The sequence below is a fragment of the Alnus glutinosa genome, chromosome 10 (assembly GCF_958979055.1).
Source record: "Alnus glutinosa chromosome 10, dhAlnGlut1.1, whole genome shotgun sequence".
Lineage (NCBI taxonomy): Eukaryota > Viridiplantae > Streptophyta > Magnoliopsida > Fagales > Betulaceae > Alnus > Alnus glutinosa.
Window position 1 is genome coordinate 24,852,614 of NC_084895.1, and position 17,607 is coordinate 24,870,220.

Genomic DNA, 17,607 nt, shown 5'->3' on the forward strand with positions numbered 1-17,607 from the left:
CTTTATGCTGTCTTTTGGCTCTGCAGACGATATTGATCTTCCTTCAGTAAAATTGACTAGCCATATTTGTATTGGATATAAAACACCTATAAACTAACCTGGTGTTGGGTGTGTTCATCAGCTTTTAGACTAAACGATCCACCAAAAGTTAGTATATCAACAAGATCGATATAAAGCACGCTTCCGTTGGATCCATATGAAAGCAGTTGATGCTTTTTGTCTACGAAATCGAAATGTCCAACATACCCTCAGTATTTGATGTCCGATTGGGGATTGGGTCTAAATCGAGGGACAGATTCCTAGTAATTTTGCAATCTAAATTGTTAGATTTGGACAATAACTATTAGAGAGTTCTTATCGGCCTATCTACTTGAATATGTTTCAAGAAACTTGCCTGCTTGTTTAGGCAGGTTCAGACAGGTGGGGATTATTGAGAAGCTTTCTAATATTTACTGTTGAAATTACTAACATTTTAGATAGCAAATTACTGGGATCCCTAATCGAGACCATTGAAAATTAATTTCTCATCAATTCAGAAACACCTTATTTTATCTCTCATAAATCGTATGACTTTGGTGTTGTTCTTCCTATGGGTGTCTTATTAGATTTAATATCTAGACCTAGGAGGGTTGAAACACGATGTCACAATACGATTCATTCAAGTCCCAAAGGAAAAGCTACACACCAATTATATTCTTACTAGCTCGTAACCCTTGCTATGCGCGGGATTCTTTCTTATAATTTAGTTTCATAATAATAAAAAAAAAATTGGAAGAAGAGAAGCATATAAAATATAGATAAAAAATGAAAAATGAAAAATACTAATATAATATAATAGGGACAAAAATTTCTTAGAAATTGGTTTGTAGGAAATTTTCTACAACTCAAATTAAAAAAAGACACGTATCCTTTAAACATGTGAGAAGCATATGTTTGTTTTATTAATGTTATTAAAAAAACATGCTATTTAAATAACATGTGTTTCTCACATGCCAAAAGACACATGTCAATCTTATATGTGGGTTGTAAGAAATTTCCTACAAACGTGTTTGTAGGAAATTTTTTATAACTCAAATTAAAAAAAGACACGTATCCTTTAAACATGTGAGAAGCATATGTTTGTTTTATTAATGTTATTAAAAAAACATGCTATTTAAATAACATGTGTTTCTCACATGCCAAAAGACACATGTCAATCTTATATGTGGGTTGTAAGAAATTTCCTACAAACGTGTTTGTAGGAAATTTCAGTCTATATAATAGTGTTATATTTTTTGTATTACACAAAGTAATAAAAAACTACTCAATAAAACATAATACGCTAAAAAATCATACCCCGTACAAAAAATGACCATAAGAAGCTCTCTCTCACCATCATTTTCTTGAATTTAGTGTAAAATTTACAAAAGATAAAATAAGCAATTTGAATGAAAAATAATACATTAATTACATACAAAAAAGAAAAAAAAAAGAAAAAAGAGGAAACTCGGCTTTTATATATGATATGATATGAAATAGCATGCTATAGTTTTTTTAATTGTTCATATTTCCAAGTTTTTTATGAAAAAAGAGAGAGAGATTGAAATTAATTATGGACAGTTGAAAAAACTACAATACCTAAACCAAAATCTAGAATAAAAACCAACAACCTTTCATGATTTATCAATTCATTGGAAAACCATTCATAAATTGACAAAATTACCCCAATTAAATAACTAAAAATATTTAGACAATTTTTTTTAAAAAAATTGTAGCAGTTAAAAATTTGGGATTCGATTCTACGCGGAATTCACACTTAGCCTGTTTCACATTGACTAATGTGACGTGTTTTATGTAGCTAATATTAAAAGTCAATTAAAACATGCCAGTGACACAATGTTAGATGATATATGATATATCATAAATGTGTAAATAGTAGCATTACATTACAAGTTTCCCTACTTTTTGTTTTGGAGTGGTTTACTTTTTGGACCCCCCTTATTTTACTTCCATCACATTGTATATATTGTGATCAGTCTAAGCTGTAAATTTTTTTACAGCACCTATGTTGTAGTAAATCTAAGGGTTTGGATTTAATTTCAAACCCTTTGAATTTGATTTCAAGGGTTTGAAATCAAATCCAAACCCTTAGATTTATTAGCTGTAAAAAAATTTACAGCACCTAAGCCATATCCGATGGGTGGGAGAATACATGCAGACTTTGCACTCTTTCCTTCGATCTTCAACAAGTTGCAGCTTTGAATTATTGAACCAGAGGCAGCCATTGAAGACTTTGCAAGCAACAATGATGGACCATTTTAGGGAGGGAGCTACTAGGAAAAGGAACAGCTCCTCGATGATGATGACCACCTCACCCAAGATAAGATGATTTAACACTGTGTGACGACTTCTTCACAACTTGCAGCAAAGCAAATCACACGTCACATAATTGGTTGGTTCAAGATCATCATGATGACGTCAAACTGCTTAATATAACGTGGGTCAATTCAAACAATACTTCAAAGACTTTTTTTGCAAATTCTGACCGGACCTCTACGCTTGAAACTTTCAATTTTTATGGGCTAGTCCGAAGTACCATCTAGCTCATATGTGACACTAAGATACTCTATCAAAAAATAGTACTTAAGCGTTCTACCGGAGGTTGTATAATGCTGCAAAGTAAAGCTCGAGGATTTTATAAGTTTTCAAAGTCATTTCAATTTATTTTTTAGGTTTTGAATTTTTACGGTAAAGATTTTAAATTTTTCTCTGGTTTCAAATAACTCCCTTCATCAACTACCATCTAATTAATTAACAGTATGACATGCCATATCAATAAATTAGTATCATGTGGCTCTCGTTTGATATGTCATGAACCCATTATACGTGCCACGTGGCAGAGTTGCGTTAAATAACAAATTATGTATGTAATTTTAATTTTTTATTTAGGGTATATTTCTAATTTTAAAGTAACTATGCCACGTGATACTTACAGTGATTACATGATGTGTCAAACGAGAGCCACGTGATATTAATTGATTGGTTTGACATCGTAATTGGACATTAAGTTGACAGAGTAACCTCTTTGAAATCATTTTTTTTTTTAAAAAAAAAAAACCCCAAGGAATTGAAGTGCAAAACCAGGATTTTTTTGCGTAGGAGCCCGAACCTATGTAAATAAATAAATGAGAAAAATGCATATAACCCCCTCAAACTACCACTTAATTGTCAATGTATCCCCCAAACTACCAATTGTGTTAATGTCCCCCCTAAACTACTAAAAAATGTCAATGTCCCCCCTAAGACCAACAAAAAGACAAAAATGACCCTAATTTTTTTTGAATAAGACAAAAATGTCCTCATAAATTCAAAAAATTAAAACTAAAATTAAAAAACTTAGAAAAAAAATAATAAAAACTAAAAAAAAAAATTTTAAAAAAATTAAATAAAAAACGAAAAATAAAATAATAAAAAAAGAACAAATTTTTTATTCTTTTTTTTAAAAAAAAGCAAACAAAAAATAACAGAATTTTTTTTTTTAAAAAAAATAAAACAAATGAAAAAAGAAAAACCAGTTTTTATTAAATTAAAAAACAAAAAAGAACAATTTTTTTAAAAGAAAAAAAAACCAGTTTTTATTAAATTAAAAAAACGAAAAAGAACAATTTTTTTAAAAAAGAAAAAAATGAAAAAAAAAAACTGAAAATTATTATTATTTTTTTAAATAAAATAAATAAAAAACAGTTTTAATTTTTTATTATTTTTTTGGAATAAAATTTTGTTATTTTTTTAATAATTTCTTTTAGTTTTTATTTTATTTTAATAATTTTATAAATGACATTTTTGTCATTAGGGGGACATTGACATTTTTTTGTAGTTTAAGGGGGGACATTGACACAATTGGTAGTTTGGGGGTACATTGACAATGAAGTGGTAGTTTGAGGGGGTTATGTGTACTTTTTCCTAAATAAATAGACATATATATAGTCATTCTTTTTATGTGTTTGCATGCTTGTTTATATAAAATAAAAGTAAACAAGTCTTAAACTTAATTTAATACTAAACCATAAGTCATAACTACATACAAAGTCATGTCTATACAATCATCCTTAAAAAAACTTCCCTTACAAATACAAAAGATTTCTAATTTGCAATAGACATATACAACTGTAGAAAACTAAATCATCTAGCCATCTAGTGTGTGAAAAACTATTGATGGGCCCATAGAATTTTTTGAGTTGGAATTCGGCTTTTATATATGATATGATATGTTTCAATAAAAATAAAATTCATATAATTTTGAACATTAAAATAAAAATAAAATTTCAAATTTAATGCTTAATTAACTCTTTAGTGTTTTAAAAGCATTTATATTCCTTTTGTGCACAATAATCAAATAAAATTTTGCATTTTTTGACTTTCAAAAGCAAAATAACTCTTACAAAAAATAAGTGAAAATCGTAAAAATCACATAAAAGAAAAATAAATATCCCATAAAACATTTAAATGAATTAATACATAAGACCCTTATTTTTAGTTTAATTCATATAAATTTAAACATGTTAAAATATTTGTTCCCATAGGTGTAGTTTAGAATGAAAATAAGTATAAAGAAGAATAATAGTAAGAAGAAAACCACGATTTTGATTATCAAAATATAAAATATAAAATTAGCAGGAATTTTTTTTAATGTCGATGTGATACCTATTATATTTCAATCTCATATAATTCTGAACATTCGAAAAAGCAAATGAACAAAATAAAATCTTATAAACATTCAAATGAATAATTGTTCAACTACAAATTTCATAAACAAAATGGAAACATATTTAGATTTCAACCAAAAATATAAAAATACCAAAGAGTCATACTTATATCATTAATTGAGAGAGAGGCTACTTGTATAATTAATAGAGAGGGAGATATTAAATAGACCGGTTCAATTTTATTTAAAAGACCGGTTCAATATTTAAAGGATCGGTTTAGTCACTAAAAAGTATGGGTTCATGCCACATGTTACTATTCTATACCATTATAAGGACGAACTCGGCTTTTATATATATATATATATATATATGATTCCCAAGATGAAGGGACATTTTAAGGCTAATTCAAGCTCTAATTACTTGTTCCTTTCTTTTTTTCTTTTTATGCAAAATGTTGTCTTGCATAGGATCACAATACCAAAAAGTTATCATGGGTGTCTTAAACCACAATCAACCTTTCCTAAAAGTTTATTCGGAAACTACATTTGCCCTCTTAAACTATTATCAAATTTATAATGTTTTCTCCAAACTTTAAAATCTTGCAAGGGCCAATCCAAACTTTAAAAATCAAATAGTAATTAAAATTTTCTTTTAACAAAGGCTCATCCAAGAGTATGGGTGTAAAGTCGGTCGATTATAACCGGTCGGTAACCAGTAACCGGCTAATTGGCTAACCGATTTGGTACCCAATTGAAAATAACCAATAACTGGCCCTACCGGAGTAGTTACCGGTTTTAGAAAATATTTGGAACCAATTATAACCGGTAACCGGGTATATATATATTTAAAAAATTAAATTAATAAAATTTAAGGTCTTACACTTTTACTTCTATTCAAACTTATGCCAACATATTGAGCCAAAAAAGGTTGAAAATGTTTTTTTTTTAAAGGCTAAAAAAGTCCGAATTGAGCTCAAAAGACCTAACTTTTTAAAATTTTGGTTACCAGTCTGGATAATCAGGTATCAATCTGCAATCGCCAGTTATTAAATAACCGGCTACCTTTGTTACCGTTATCGATTTTAGCCAATAACCGATAACCGTAATCGGGTTTTCACCCTCATCCAAGAGCTATTACACTCTACCATATTAGCATAGTGAGACAAAAGTAAAATATTAATGTGGTATATAACATTTCTCAATAACCAAATGTGATATGACTATATTGATGATAGTCGGTGGCGGAACCACTTGCTGTTGTGAGAGGGTGAATGTCCTTTCAAATTTTTTGAAAATATTACTTAAGTATACATTTTTTTTGCAGCTTCCTCTCTCCAAAATAATATTTTTGCCCCCATCTTAAATTTTTCTTTAAGCTTTGCTCCCACTTCTAGCATAGAGGGAGACTATATGTATATATATGCCTATGTATTTATATAAGTTCGTCTCCCCCACTCCAAAAATCTTTGTTCCTCCCTTGATAACAGTTAAATATGTCAAGTAATAACAGAGTTAGTGATGATATTTATATATATATATATATATAATAACAAATTTTTTTTTTGAATGGATATATAATAACAATATTAAGATAAATCAATGGATAATTTATGATTTCTACTTTTTTATTATATTGGTGTGCACACTTTATTTATTTATTTATTTTTTTTTTAATTTTTTGGTTAGATATAAGTGCACACTTCTAAGTATTCACTATAAGTTACAATTTTTTTTCTTTCCTCATTTTGTTGCTATTATCTAAAACAAAAAGAGAAATAAATAATAGAGAAAGCAAAGCCTAACTTCTAGAAAGTGACTCTTTCGCGGCGTTTGCCTCTCACTCTCTCACATCTGAATGGCGCATTCAAGCAAAAGTCGCATTTCAGATCCTACGGACAAGAGGCCCCACTAGATCTTCCCATTGAATCACCACCGCTCAGGATTCCAAACCAAGAAACAGCATGCCTGCCCCTGCCTCTCACGATACGTTTCGTTCCGTTTCCAAATTTTCAACCATCTCTTACGAAAAAGGTTAACGATCCAAATACTTTTTATTTTAATTTATTATTTTAAAAGGTGTATTATAATCTCATAAAATTATAATAAATTAAATTAAAATTAAATTTAAAAATAAAAAATATTGAGATGTTTAATCTTATTCGTTGTCTTACACGTGAACGTCTCTCCAGGGACCCACTAGATTTCATCCCAACCCCCTCCATGTGGAGGCCCACAAGACTTTGACGCTTTTAAATCACCCCCGTGATTTGACGCGTCCTCGCACAGTTCCATCCGCTCTAGGCGCTTAACCGCACCTGTCTCTTTCATTTCTCTGCAACTAAACCCTAAGGGCAGGTCCACCGCCACCGGGTAATGCGGCGCCGTGTTGATCACCGCCTTCGGAGCAGAATAAAGGTAATGGTGGAATTGTTATCCGGTACGGGCATGACTATCGCAGGTGACGAGCAGCTTTGTTGATATATAGAGAGAAGAGTGTAGAGGAAGGATTATCATTGAGAAAGAGAAGAAAAAAAAAAACACGCAATTGAAGAAAGTTATCTTTTTGGCGTAGTATGTGTGATTTGGTGGCCCGCACGGGTCGGCATCAGCAGCGGTACGAGGCCGGTTGTCGCCTAATTGCCGGGTATATTCCCTTTTTCTTTCACTCTCTTTTTCACCCGTATGTATAAATATGTACATATATGTTTGTACGTATCTATGTGATGTATGCATGTATGCGTGTATGCGTGTGTTGGTATGGATTGACGTTGGTTGATGTGATGGAGTGGCTTTTGTTTTGTTTTTGTTCTTGTGTGGAAGTCATTTTCAGGCGGGGCAATGTATTGAAATCGGTGTTGGTAATTAGTCTGTGACTTCTCGACAGTAATGGGTTTGTTATTGGTTTTTTGCTAATGTTTTTTGTTTATTTATTGTTTGGTGGTTTTTTGTGGTTTCAATTTGATTTTCTTTTTTAATGGTGGGGATATGTGGGTTGGAAGGTGTATGAATGTTTGATTCGAAGTATAAAAAAGATCTCGTTTTGATCCAATTGAAGTTTAACTAGAAGTGATCATAGGGAAATGTGGGCGGGAAAAGAGGGTGTATGGCTGTATGATTTATAGTAGAGAAAAGATCCTTTTTGACCCAATTGGGAATAGAAATGGAGAGATAACTATTAGGTCATTGGAGTTGAGCTTAGGGGTTCGGCACAGTAATCTTAACAATTTTGCTTAGTTGTAAGTTTTTTGAATCCTATTTACTATAGGGTGGTACTAGAAAAAGTTGGATGAGGGAATGTAGATATTGCCTGTGCGAGGAGCACTTGTTTCGATCATCAAGAGAGAGAGAGGAAGAGAGATGTGCTTGCCTAAAAGGATAGTAGGATTAGGAATTTGTCCATTAGTGGCGCAACAAATAAACTTATAATGGGGAAGTGATTTGGAGAAATTAGGAAGGAGATGGACTCTAGGATGCTGTACTATGGAACTGTAAGGAAAGCCTTTTGAAATGATTTTTAGCAATGTGAGGTCAGGGTGTGATTGGACTGGTTTATACAGAAGGGTTTGTATGAAGCAAATTTTATAATACGTTTGATGAGCTGATTATGGTGGGTAGATGACTTCCAGGTGTGATGCTTAGTGCTGATGGAATCTCCAAAGACAGTTTTTTGGATGTTATCCTCTGTAATGATATATATTGGTGTTTTAGCGGGTGATTCTGTAGCATGTGATAGAGAATACACTAAAGTCATTAGACTATATGGAATGTGGTCAAATTGTTGTCCTGGTCATCATGGGATTGGCTTGTTTTGTATTATCCTGAAATGGAATGTTTAGATCCCAATAGCCATACAACATATTAGGCAATCATTTAGCATTGAATTGTTTCATTGCTTGTTTGTATGCGTGTCAGGTGTTCTACCATTGTAGTCTGTGTTACAGGAATCTTTGGCACCATATGAAGTTTTGGACCACTTGCTTGGCAGCATGCCACGAAGTAAGACCATTTGAATTGGATAGTGTAGGTTACAACAATGGTTGTCCTATTTTATGAACAAGGTGCATCTAGTCAGGGGGAGTTGCTCACCAGTGCCACCGAAATCGTTGAACAACCTTTTGAACAGCTTTAACATTTTTGTCTGGAGGAGATGCTTAGTGGATTATTTGATCAGTGGAATGAGTACAACGTGTATGGTACATTGCAGTTTGTCCTCTCTTTGTTTTATTGTGTTAATTTCAATAAGTGGCTGATTTGGTCTAAAGGGAACTTGATAATATGTTCGCACAATGCCTGCTTGACTCTTTGATATCACGTCATTGGTCTAGCACTCTACTTGGCACATATTCATTAAGATTTGGGGCAGTAAGAAACATTATTGGGAAAGGACAAGCAATCTGTAATGATTCTTCCAAAGCTGCTTCTTATGTGAAGGAGGTTGAGGTTGCTCTTGATGGTGAAGAAGTGGTTTCAGCCTAACTATTTTTGGTGGTAATCTTTGATATGTGCTTAAACAAGCAGCTAATTGTGACTTTGATGGTTTTTTTATGATTTGTTCTTTATGCTAGGATTTTTTTTTTAGGGGGGGGGGGGGGGGGTTATGACCGTGATAATTTATGTGAAGTAGCTCTGATGAATATGGACAAGATGTTGAAATGAACCAAACACCATGTAATTGGTTGCATGATAATTAGGTATATCGTTGCATGATAAAGCTTGGTTTGATTGAGAAATTACTTGCTGAAGTTCCGAATCAAGCTTTATTCTAAATTTTATGCAATTGGGACCGAGATTAGTGGCTGTTATCCTTTTAAGGATATTTGTAGAGGTTTACTCTTGTAGGTGTGAATAAGCTCATTCAGCAGATTTTTTATTTTATTTTATTTTATTATTATTTTTTTTTTTCAGGTGTATTCCATTTAGGCTTAGAAGTTCAGACGAGAGTGGAGATGCGGATGCTAAGAAGATTGTTGAGTTGCTTATGATTAACTCAACTAGTGGGCCAGGACTTTTGTTTCCAAAGGTAATAAGTTGTGAAAGTCCCCCCCCCCCCCCTTCCCTTTCGAAATTTTACTTTGATGTCAACCTTCAGATATTTTTGGTTCACTTCTCTGCTAGCTCGTTGATTAAAATATGATTCTCTCTCTCTCTCTCTCTCTCTATATATATATATATATATATATATATATGTGTGTGTGTGTGTGTGTGTGTGTGTGTGTGTGTGTGTGTGTTAGGATAAATAGGTTAAAATTTAGGCCAAGTGCAGCAAAAAGTTGTATTCTTCAATATTAGATTCATCAGGCAAGTTTGATTTCATACTCCTTGGCACTTTTCTTTTTAAATTAGCGAAACAAAACATGTACTGGAACCAATTTGCAATCAGAGTTATTTGATGAAGTTGTTATGCTGACTTCCTGATTCCTATTTACCTTACAGGCTTATATTGCCTTTTAAGCTATTTGTTTAGTCTAGTTACTGCTTTAATATTCCTTGTCAAATATTGTTGTCTAAGGCTAGTTGCAGTTCCACTTTACTGGTAAATTACATGGATAATATTGTGCTCTCTTTGGGAATGTGAGAGGACTCCTTGCATTGTAAGCTTTCATGCCTTTTTAGCTTGCATGCCCTCTAACCTGGAGCTTTAATCCTATAGAAGGTTGTTCTGTTTGCATGGAGGCCTAAATTTCAAGTTTTCCAGCAATACCTTATGGTTGATATTTAAAACTATACATTTTCACGCCCGAAAAAATCTTATGTCAAGTTGATTTACATTGTTTTAGGACAACAGGGATGCTGCATAGTGACTGATATCAATGTGAAGGTTGATAGGATTGTTCATTTGGCTAGCATATTAGGTTTTATAAGTAGTTGCTTGCCCCTAAGCTATCACTAACCTTTGGGCGGGGGGGTGGGGGATCTAATGACCTTTTTGACTTTTAAGATGCTGAGGTGGACTTGAACTAAAAAAATGTGTATTCCATTGGGCACCTGATAAAATTTCAGTTTAGCAAAAATTCTGGTTTATGTTCTAACTGAGTGAATTGCCAATGGAAAATTCCAAGGAATTTTCCAGTCCGGTTTCGATGAGGAAAGGGCTTTAGGTGGATTAGGTCACAGTCCATTGCATTCCATGGAGATGGTATACTGGAATTGAGTAATGCTGGTTAAACAGGACTGTGAAGATTTATAATAATGCCTTGCATGCCACTTTTATTTTGCTTGGCAAGCATTTTTTTTTTTTTAATATATACACTCATACAGAAGGCATCTAGGGGATGTAATCCTAGTGCACAGATAGTAGATAAGTGAGGAAATAGAAATTTTTGGAGTTAAGTAGATGATTTGTGGTTGACATGCCAACTGCTATTAGACAAATGCTGGCAGGCCTGTGGCAGTTGATTAGCCCGCACTTTAGCATCTTCTCACCCCATATGTGTTATAGCGTGCTGTAGAAATATTGGGCACAAACTCTTATTCTAAGGAAACGAAGTTCATTTGAAGCAAATCTCAATATTTAGGAACGTAATTTAAGTTGCAACAAATATCAAGATTTACTGGATGCATATCAGAATTGGCAGGTCTGATTCACTGTTTCCAAACTGATGAAATGTGTGATCTAGACGTGCTCTAATGAAATGGGATATATGTTCCATGGGGATTTATTTTTCATATGTTAGTGCATGTCAATTGATAGATATTAAGCTATAGTAGGAGTGGGCAGTGAGTGTACTTAGAATTCATACCTTGGTACAGAGGTTTCACAAATGGCTCAACAGATTCAAACGAGCATGCACATATTCTTCAATGCGCAATCCATTTGAAAATTTTCGTTTAAAAAAGCACACAAAAAGCTTATAATGAGAAATTTATAATAAAAATAATGAAAAATGACATTAAGGTGTAGTTTGTTTTTGAACTAAGAATTAAATTTGGTTTTCTTTATACATTTACAAAACTGAACCACAAAATTGATATTATTTAATTGTTTAGAATTTCTTTCTCTTCCTTTTCTGAGATAAGTAACAGATTTTTTTTTTTTTTTTTTTTTTTTTTTTTTTTTTTTTTTATCTTTTAAAAAAAAAAGAAGTGTAAGAAAGGACTGCGACCTTGTAACGAATAGAATTTCCTCATGCTTATTGAGTTTTCAACAACTTCTATTTTCCACGTTTTAGTTCAGGATCAATTCATCTTATGTTAAAAAAGAAGAAGTGAAATTCTATCATATTCTTCCGTTAATTGAAAAGTTAGGATAGCCTTTTAGTTGGGAAGCAATGTTTCTGTCCTTTTCAAATGAAATGCAGATTAGCCAGTTTATGATTACTTGGAGATTTCTCTTTGGTGTGGTGAATTTGTTGTTGTCTTTTATAGGGAGGCTGGGAGAATGATGAAACTGTTGAAGAGGCTGCAGTAAGGGAAGCCATTGAAGAAGCTGGAGTTCGAGGGGATCTAATGGTAAAATTGTCCTCATTTATTTCACATTTTTTTTTTCATTGACCTTATATGATATTGTTATAAATGCTCTCAAATTATTTTATTGTCTCTTGATCCTTCTCCAACGCCACTAGAAAGTCAATACTCTTCTAACTTTTTATTTTTTTTTATAAGTAAATTTAGATTTATAGAAAGCGTAAGGCGCTCTTTAGTACACTGGAAGTATACAAAGGAAACATTTAACTAGGAATTGAAAAACGAACAAGGAAATCAGCAAAGCTAATAGCCAGTGGGGACAAAAACGCCACCGTCCAAAGATACAGCGTATGAAAAAACGAAGCTAAAATATCCTCCATGAAACTCTCTAAATTCTCAAAACATCTGAGATTTTTTTCTTTCCAAACACACCAAAAAATGCAAATAGGCACCATCTTCCAAATCGTAGCACTCCTCGGCCTTCTAGACTTCCAACAACAAGCAAACAAGTTAATAACTCTTCTCGGCATAACCCAAGACATATCAAAACGATTAAAAATATTAGTCCACAGAGCGTAAGCCGCATCACAGTAAAGAAGAAGATGGTCCACAGATTCCCCGTCTCTCTTACACAAGCAACATTTGTCCACAATGATGATATGCCGCTTCTTGAGATTGTCCACAGTAAGGATCTTGCTGAGAGCTGCTGACCACGCAAAAAAAGCCACCCTCAAAGGAGCCTGAGACTGCCAAATACTCTTCCAAGAGAATACCCTTCTAACTGATATATGCATAGGGTTTAGGAGAGAATAATCATGGCATGGTGGGAATATTCCCTGTAGAAATTGTTAGGTACAATTTTACCTATATTTAGTCTTACACAATTCTGCTGTTATCTTGTCCATATTTTGGAAAAATCTTTCCTTTTTGGGTATTTTCTCCTGCATTTTTGAGGTCCCAAAAGTGGTTGATTCTCTTGATCGAACTACATTGGTTGCAAAACAAACTCTGGAGGCTGTAAACCTCAGGCTAGTCTTTCTGATTCAGTTAACACATATAAGATTTGGTTGTAAAGGAGAAGAGCAAGATTCTGGAATTTCTGGTAATATGTTGAACCTTTACCATTAATATACTTTGATAATGTATATATGTAGCATCTTTTTTTATATCCTTTTCTTTTGTTGGCTAATGTCTCTAGTGCTGCGATCATGTGATCTCTAAATTACCTTATTGTTGAACGTGAGGTTGGGCTAAATTTTTCCAGCTGCTTTTGTCTTCTTATATAGGCTGAACTAAGCAAAACAACTGCTGTTAATGTTTCTTGGTTTCAGGATTTCCTGGGGTATTATCAATTTAAGAGTAAAACCCACCAAGATGAGTTCAGCCCAGAAGGTTTATGTAAAGCTGCGATGTTTGCTTTGTTTGTAAAGGAGGAGCTCGAGTCATGGCCAGAGATGAGCACCCGAACGAGAACTTGGTTGACTGTACCGGAGGCAGTGGATAGGTGCCGGCATTCATGGATGAGAGATGCCCTGGAGAATGGCTTCTCCAAATGGTATGCAGAGAGAACAATGAATGCAGGGGAGGACATTTCTGAGCGACAGTGACTTGCTGCGTGTGCATAAAGCAAAGCTAGGGCAAGTATATGGCAGAATTGTTATGGGGGCGTTTTTCTTTTGATTTGTTGTGAGGCAACAGAACAGTAGCAATGAAATTGCTGTTCATGATTATATTGTTAACTTTCTTTTTCTTTTCTTTTTTTTCCTTCCTATTCTTATGAGTTTACCTCTCTGACATATTTTAATTCAGAGGGTATTCAATGTCATTTTAGCTTAAGTTTTGGCTTCCCTCTAGGATTTTGATTTATATTTAACAGTTTCATTTAAGAGTGAGAATCACATGTATTTTGGACACATTAGTTTAATAGACTAAGTTGAAGGAAAACCGTCCTTTGCGTATACGGAGCTGCTAGATAAAAACAGTTCAAAATTTGCACACTCAATGCCACCACTGGTCGAGTGAATGGTTAAATAATTGGGCATAAATTTTACAGTGCTTTGTACCTAAAGTTGTCATTTTCTTGAATGAGCAATTTTCTTAACATGTTTACGGTTTACCTCTTCACTCTTGAATGGTTATATATTTTTTTTTCAGTAAGCTAATTGGAATTAACTGGAAAACAGTTCTGCAGTCGACCTGAAGAGGTCACAAGGCTTATAAGTCGCCCTATTATCATATCACGGGCTCTTGAACAAAATCTTAAGAGGAGAGCTAGCAATGAGCATATTGCATGGTGGAGCAATTAGTGTTGATTGGCATTTAGCACAAAACCATAAAAGTTGTCATTTCAAATTTGAAAAATAAATACAAGTCGAATATTCATATTGCTTTCTTTCCTGCGTTTATGGAAGGGTTGGCAATATTGCTACATATTTATACAAGTCATTTTAAAATGAAGTTGCTATGTCCTTATTTAAGTTCTTGGGGGTAATTACCATTTCTCCCCATCAACTACCAGTCATTGTCAACATGCCCCCATGAACCGACACCTCGACCAAAAGAGAGCATCCAACTAGTAACTTTACATACTTTGTCCCCATTCGTCAGGGAATCCTGTTAACTTGGATGGAATATTCTATTTTTGGGAGTTAATTTTGGTTTAAAGATCAAAATGCCCTCCAACAGTAATTAATAAAAAAAAATTTAAATTAATATGTTTAAAAAAGTTGAGGGCATTTATGTCATTTTTGAATTTGAGTTAGGGTATTTCAGTCTTTTTACGAATTAAACTGACGGAATGGGGCAAAGTATGTAAAGTTGGTAGTTGAATGCTCTCTTTTGGTTGAGGTATCAGTTCATGGAGTCATGTTGACAATGGCTGCTAGTTGATGGGGGGAAAGAGGTACTTACCCCTAAGTTCTTTTAAAATTGATGTGCCTTTTAAAATCACTATTCGTTGTGTGATGGATCATGGATCAATATTGGATTTTGATCCAATAGTGATTTTAAAAGTCACATCAACTTTGGGAGGACTCAAGGAAGACATAAATCCTCCTTATAGCATTCCTCAATTTATACTGATTTCCTTCCTTTAGAATAGCCCATCCTTATCTCCATTTCTTGAGTTATGGAAGGGTAGGCAATATTGCTACATATTCAAACCTTTTATGTTACCTTCATAGACGATAAGAAAAAAAATAAAATAAGCAGAATTCTACGGTTGTGATTCCCTCGAATCATTTCCATTAGATTTATTCCCAAAGCTTTATTATATCAATATCTTGGAGTGTAAGAATATGAGATCTTTTATAGTTTCAGAACCACATGGACGTGATTTAGTCACCTTGGATATTGATATCCGTAATTGCCCTAATTTTGTATCTTTCCCGAAAGGAAGAATTTGTGTTCCCAAACTTGCGTCCTTTTGGGTCTAGAGTTGTGAAAGTCTGAGGTCAGTGCCAGAGAAAATGCATATAATCATGTCTTCTCTTAAGTCCTTTAATATAATTGATTATTTAGAAGTTGAATTGTTGTTCGAAGGGGGCTTTGGTTCCAAGCTAGAAGTTATATACGTTAAGAATTGTGAAAATCTCTTTGCCGGTCGGATGGGATGGAGTTTACAAACAATGGCAGGGCCAGGAATCTGTCATAGTAGGAGCGGAATTAAAATAATAAAATATAATGATATATAGTTTTTTTTTTGTTCTTTTTATATACTATATTTTTATTATAATTTATAAAAGTATGGTAATTACAATTCAAAATATAAATTATAACATAATATATGTATCACAAAAAACGTATCTATCAAACTTCATAAATACATGCCAAATTGATATATCAATTAATATGTAGGCATTAATACAAAAAAGAAAAAGAAAAAGAAGAAGAAGCCAAATTGAGACGTGTCGATCATTCATGGTGTCTAATTTTGGTTTTGGGTTGGATTTTCTTAGTTCAATATCAGCCCAAATTTGAAGGTAACTTCAATTTTTTAAGGGTGCTACTGCTGCTGGGTTGGGGTTGGGCTTGATTTTTTTTTTTTTTTTTTCCCGAATGTTTTGATTTAATTTGAAAGGGCTTCAACACCTCACCTCTCTTCAACGATTGTCGGGTCAAGTTAAAAATATCTTACCTTACATCTAAAGCAATGTTTTGCTTACTATTCAATATTTTCAAAGGATTATTTTTAGAAAAAGATAAAGTAATCTTATTATCGATGGCATAAGGTTTTTTAAAACAAACTCGCAACAAACAAACAGGGGAGGTCGGTGAAGGTTACTTCCTTGCTTTGGCATCAAGATCTTGTCATATCCTTTATGAAATAAAATAAAGGGTATGACAAGATCATGCATTATAAAAAGTAATATTTGTGAGTATTTTTATACATTCTGTTAAATTCATATCAACGTTTAAATTCTTACAATTTTTTTTTATTAAAAAAAATATGTGTATTTTAGGAATTTTGACACCTATCTGTTAAGATTTAACGACAAATCCTAACAGAGGGGTGCAATTGAAAAAAATGAAAAAATAGATACACTAAATTGAAAGTATCTTAACGACAAATCCTAACAGAGGGGTGCAATTGAAAAAAATGAAAAAATAGATACACTAAATTGAAAGTATTTAAAATTTGAAAGGATAATTACAAAAAATGACAACAATTCAAAAGGTCAGATGAAGTTACTTTAGCTTAGAGATTTTGTCCCCCCTGGCTTTACCAGTGGAGGATGTTTTTGTGTCCCTACCACTAGGGTAGGGTGTTTTGTTCCACCCGGACCATTTCGAGTTGTGGCTGGTGTTCTCTTGATCCTTCGGGGTTGTAGAGTGCTTCTTTTGTTTTATGTGTTTGTGTTATTTGTTTGTTTTTTTTTTCTTTTCTCCGACAAGAAATCTCCAGTTGCTTTGTTGGTTTTGGAACTGGTTGTTTTTCAAGTCCTCAGTGTCTTTCGCCTTATCTAGCAGTGCTTGGTAAAGTTTTATTTATGAGCTAGATCTATGTGTTTTCATCGGAGATCTCCCGTCACGCACTACCTAGCTGTCTTCGCCACCACATTTCAATTCGATTGTCTCAAGCTTCAGTTGTGTCACTATTCCTTGACCGGCGTGTGGCCTGCACGTGCTGGCGAACTTGCTTCTCGGATCAGCGTGTGAGGGTTATACCTCGCTTCTCAGGCCTGATTTGTGGCTGTTAGTGGTGGTTGGGAGCTGCTGGGAGTCTTGGGAGATGGCGCGTGCATTGTACGCGCCGACTCGGGCGATAGTTGGCTCTTTTTCCAGCGATGGCAGTGAATGTTTTTTCTGTTTGGTTTTTGTATATTCTTTCTTTTCACAGTGTATCATTGCAATGAGCTGATTTTGTATGGGCTTTTAGGTGGCTTTTAGCTAGACTAAACCTCTTATCTTTAGATGGATTGTGCTTTATTGTTTTTGGGAGGTCCAAATGTAAGTTCATGTCTTATTAGTCTATTATATTTGATAGCTGTTTCAAGTCAGGTTTTATTCTGACTTAGTGG

General features: G+C 33.5%; 1 protein-coding gene across 1 annotated transcript; it reads left to right on the forward strand.

Moving 5' to 3' along the window:
* The first annotated feature begins 6,930 nt into the window (after window positions 1–6,930).
* Window positions 6,931–13,935, forward strand: LOC133880000 (nudix hydrolase 16, mitochondrial-like). The gene is made up of 4 exons (XM_062318845.1): window positions 6,931–7,328; window positions 9,590–9,704; window positions 12,050–12,133; window positions 13,420–13,935. The coding sequence occupies exons 1-4, from the start codon at window positions 7,258–7,260 to the stop codon at window positions 13,693–13,695; spliced, it is 546 nt and encodes a 181-aa protein (XP_062174829.1). The 5' UTR covers window positions 6,931–7,257; the 3' UTR covers window positions 13,696–13,935.
* Window positions 13,936–17,607: the final 3,672 nt, after the last annotated feature.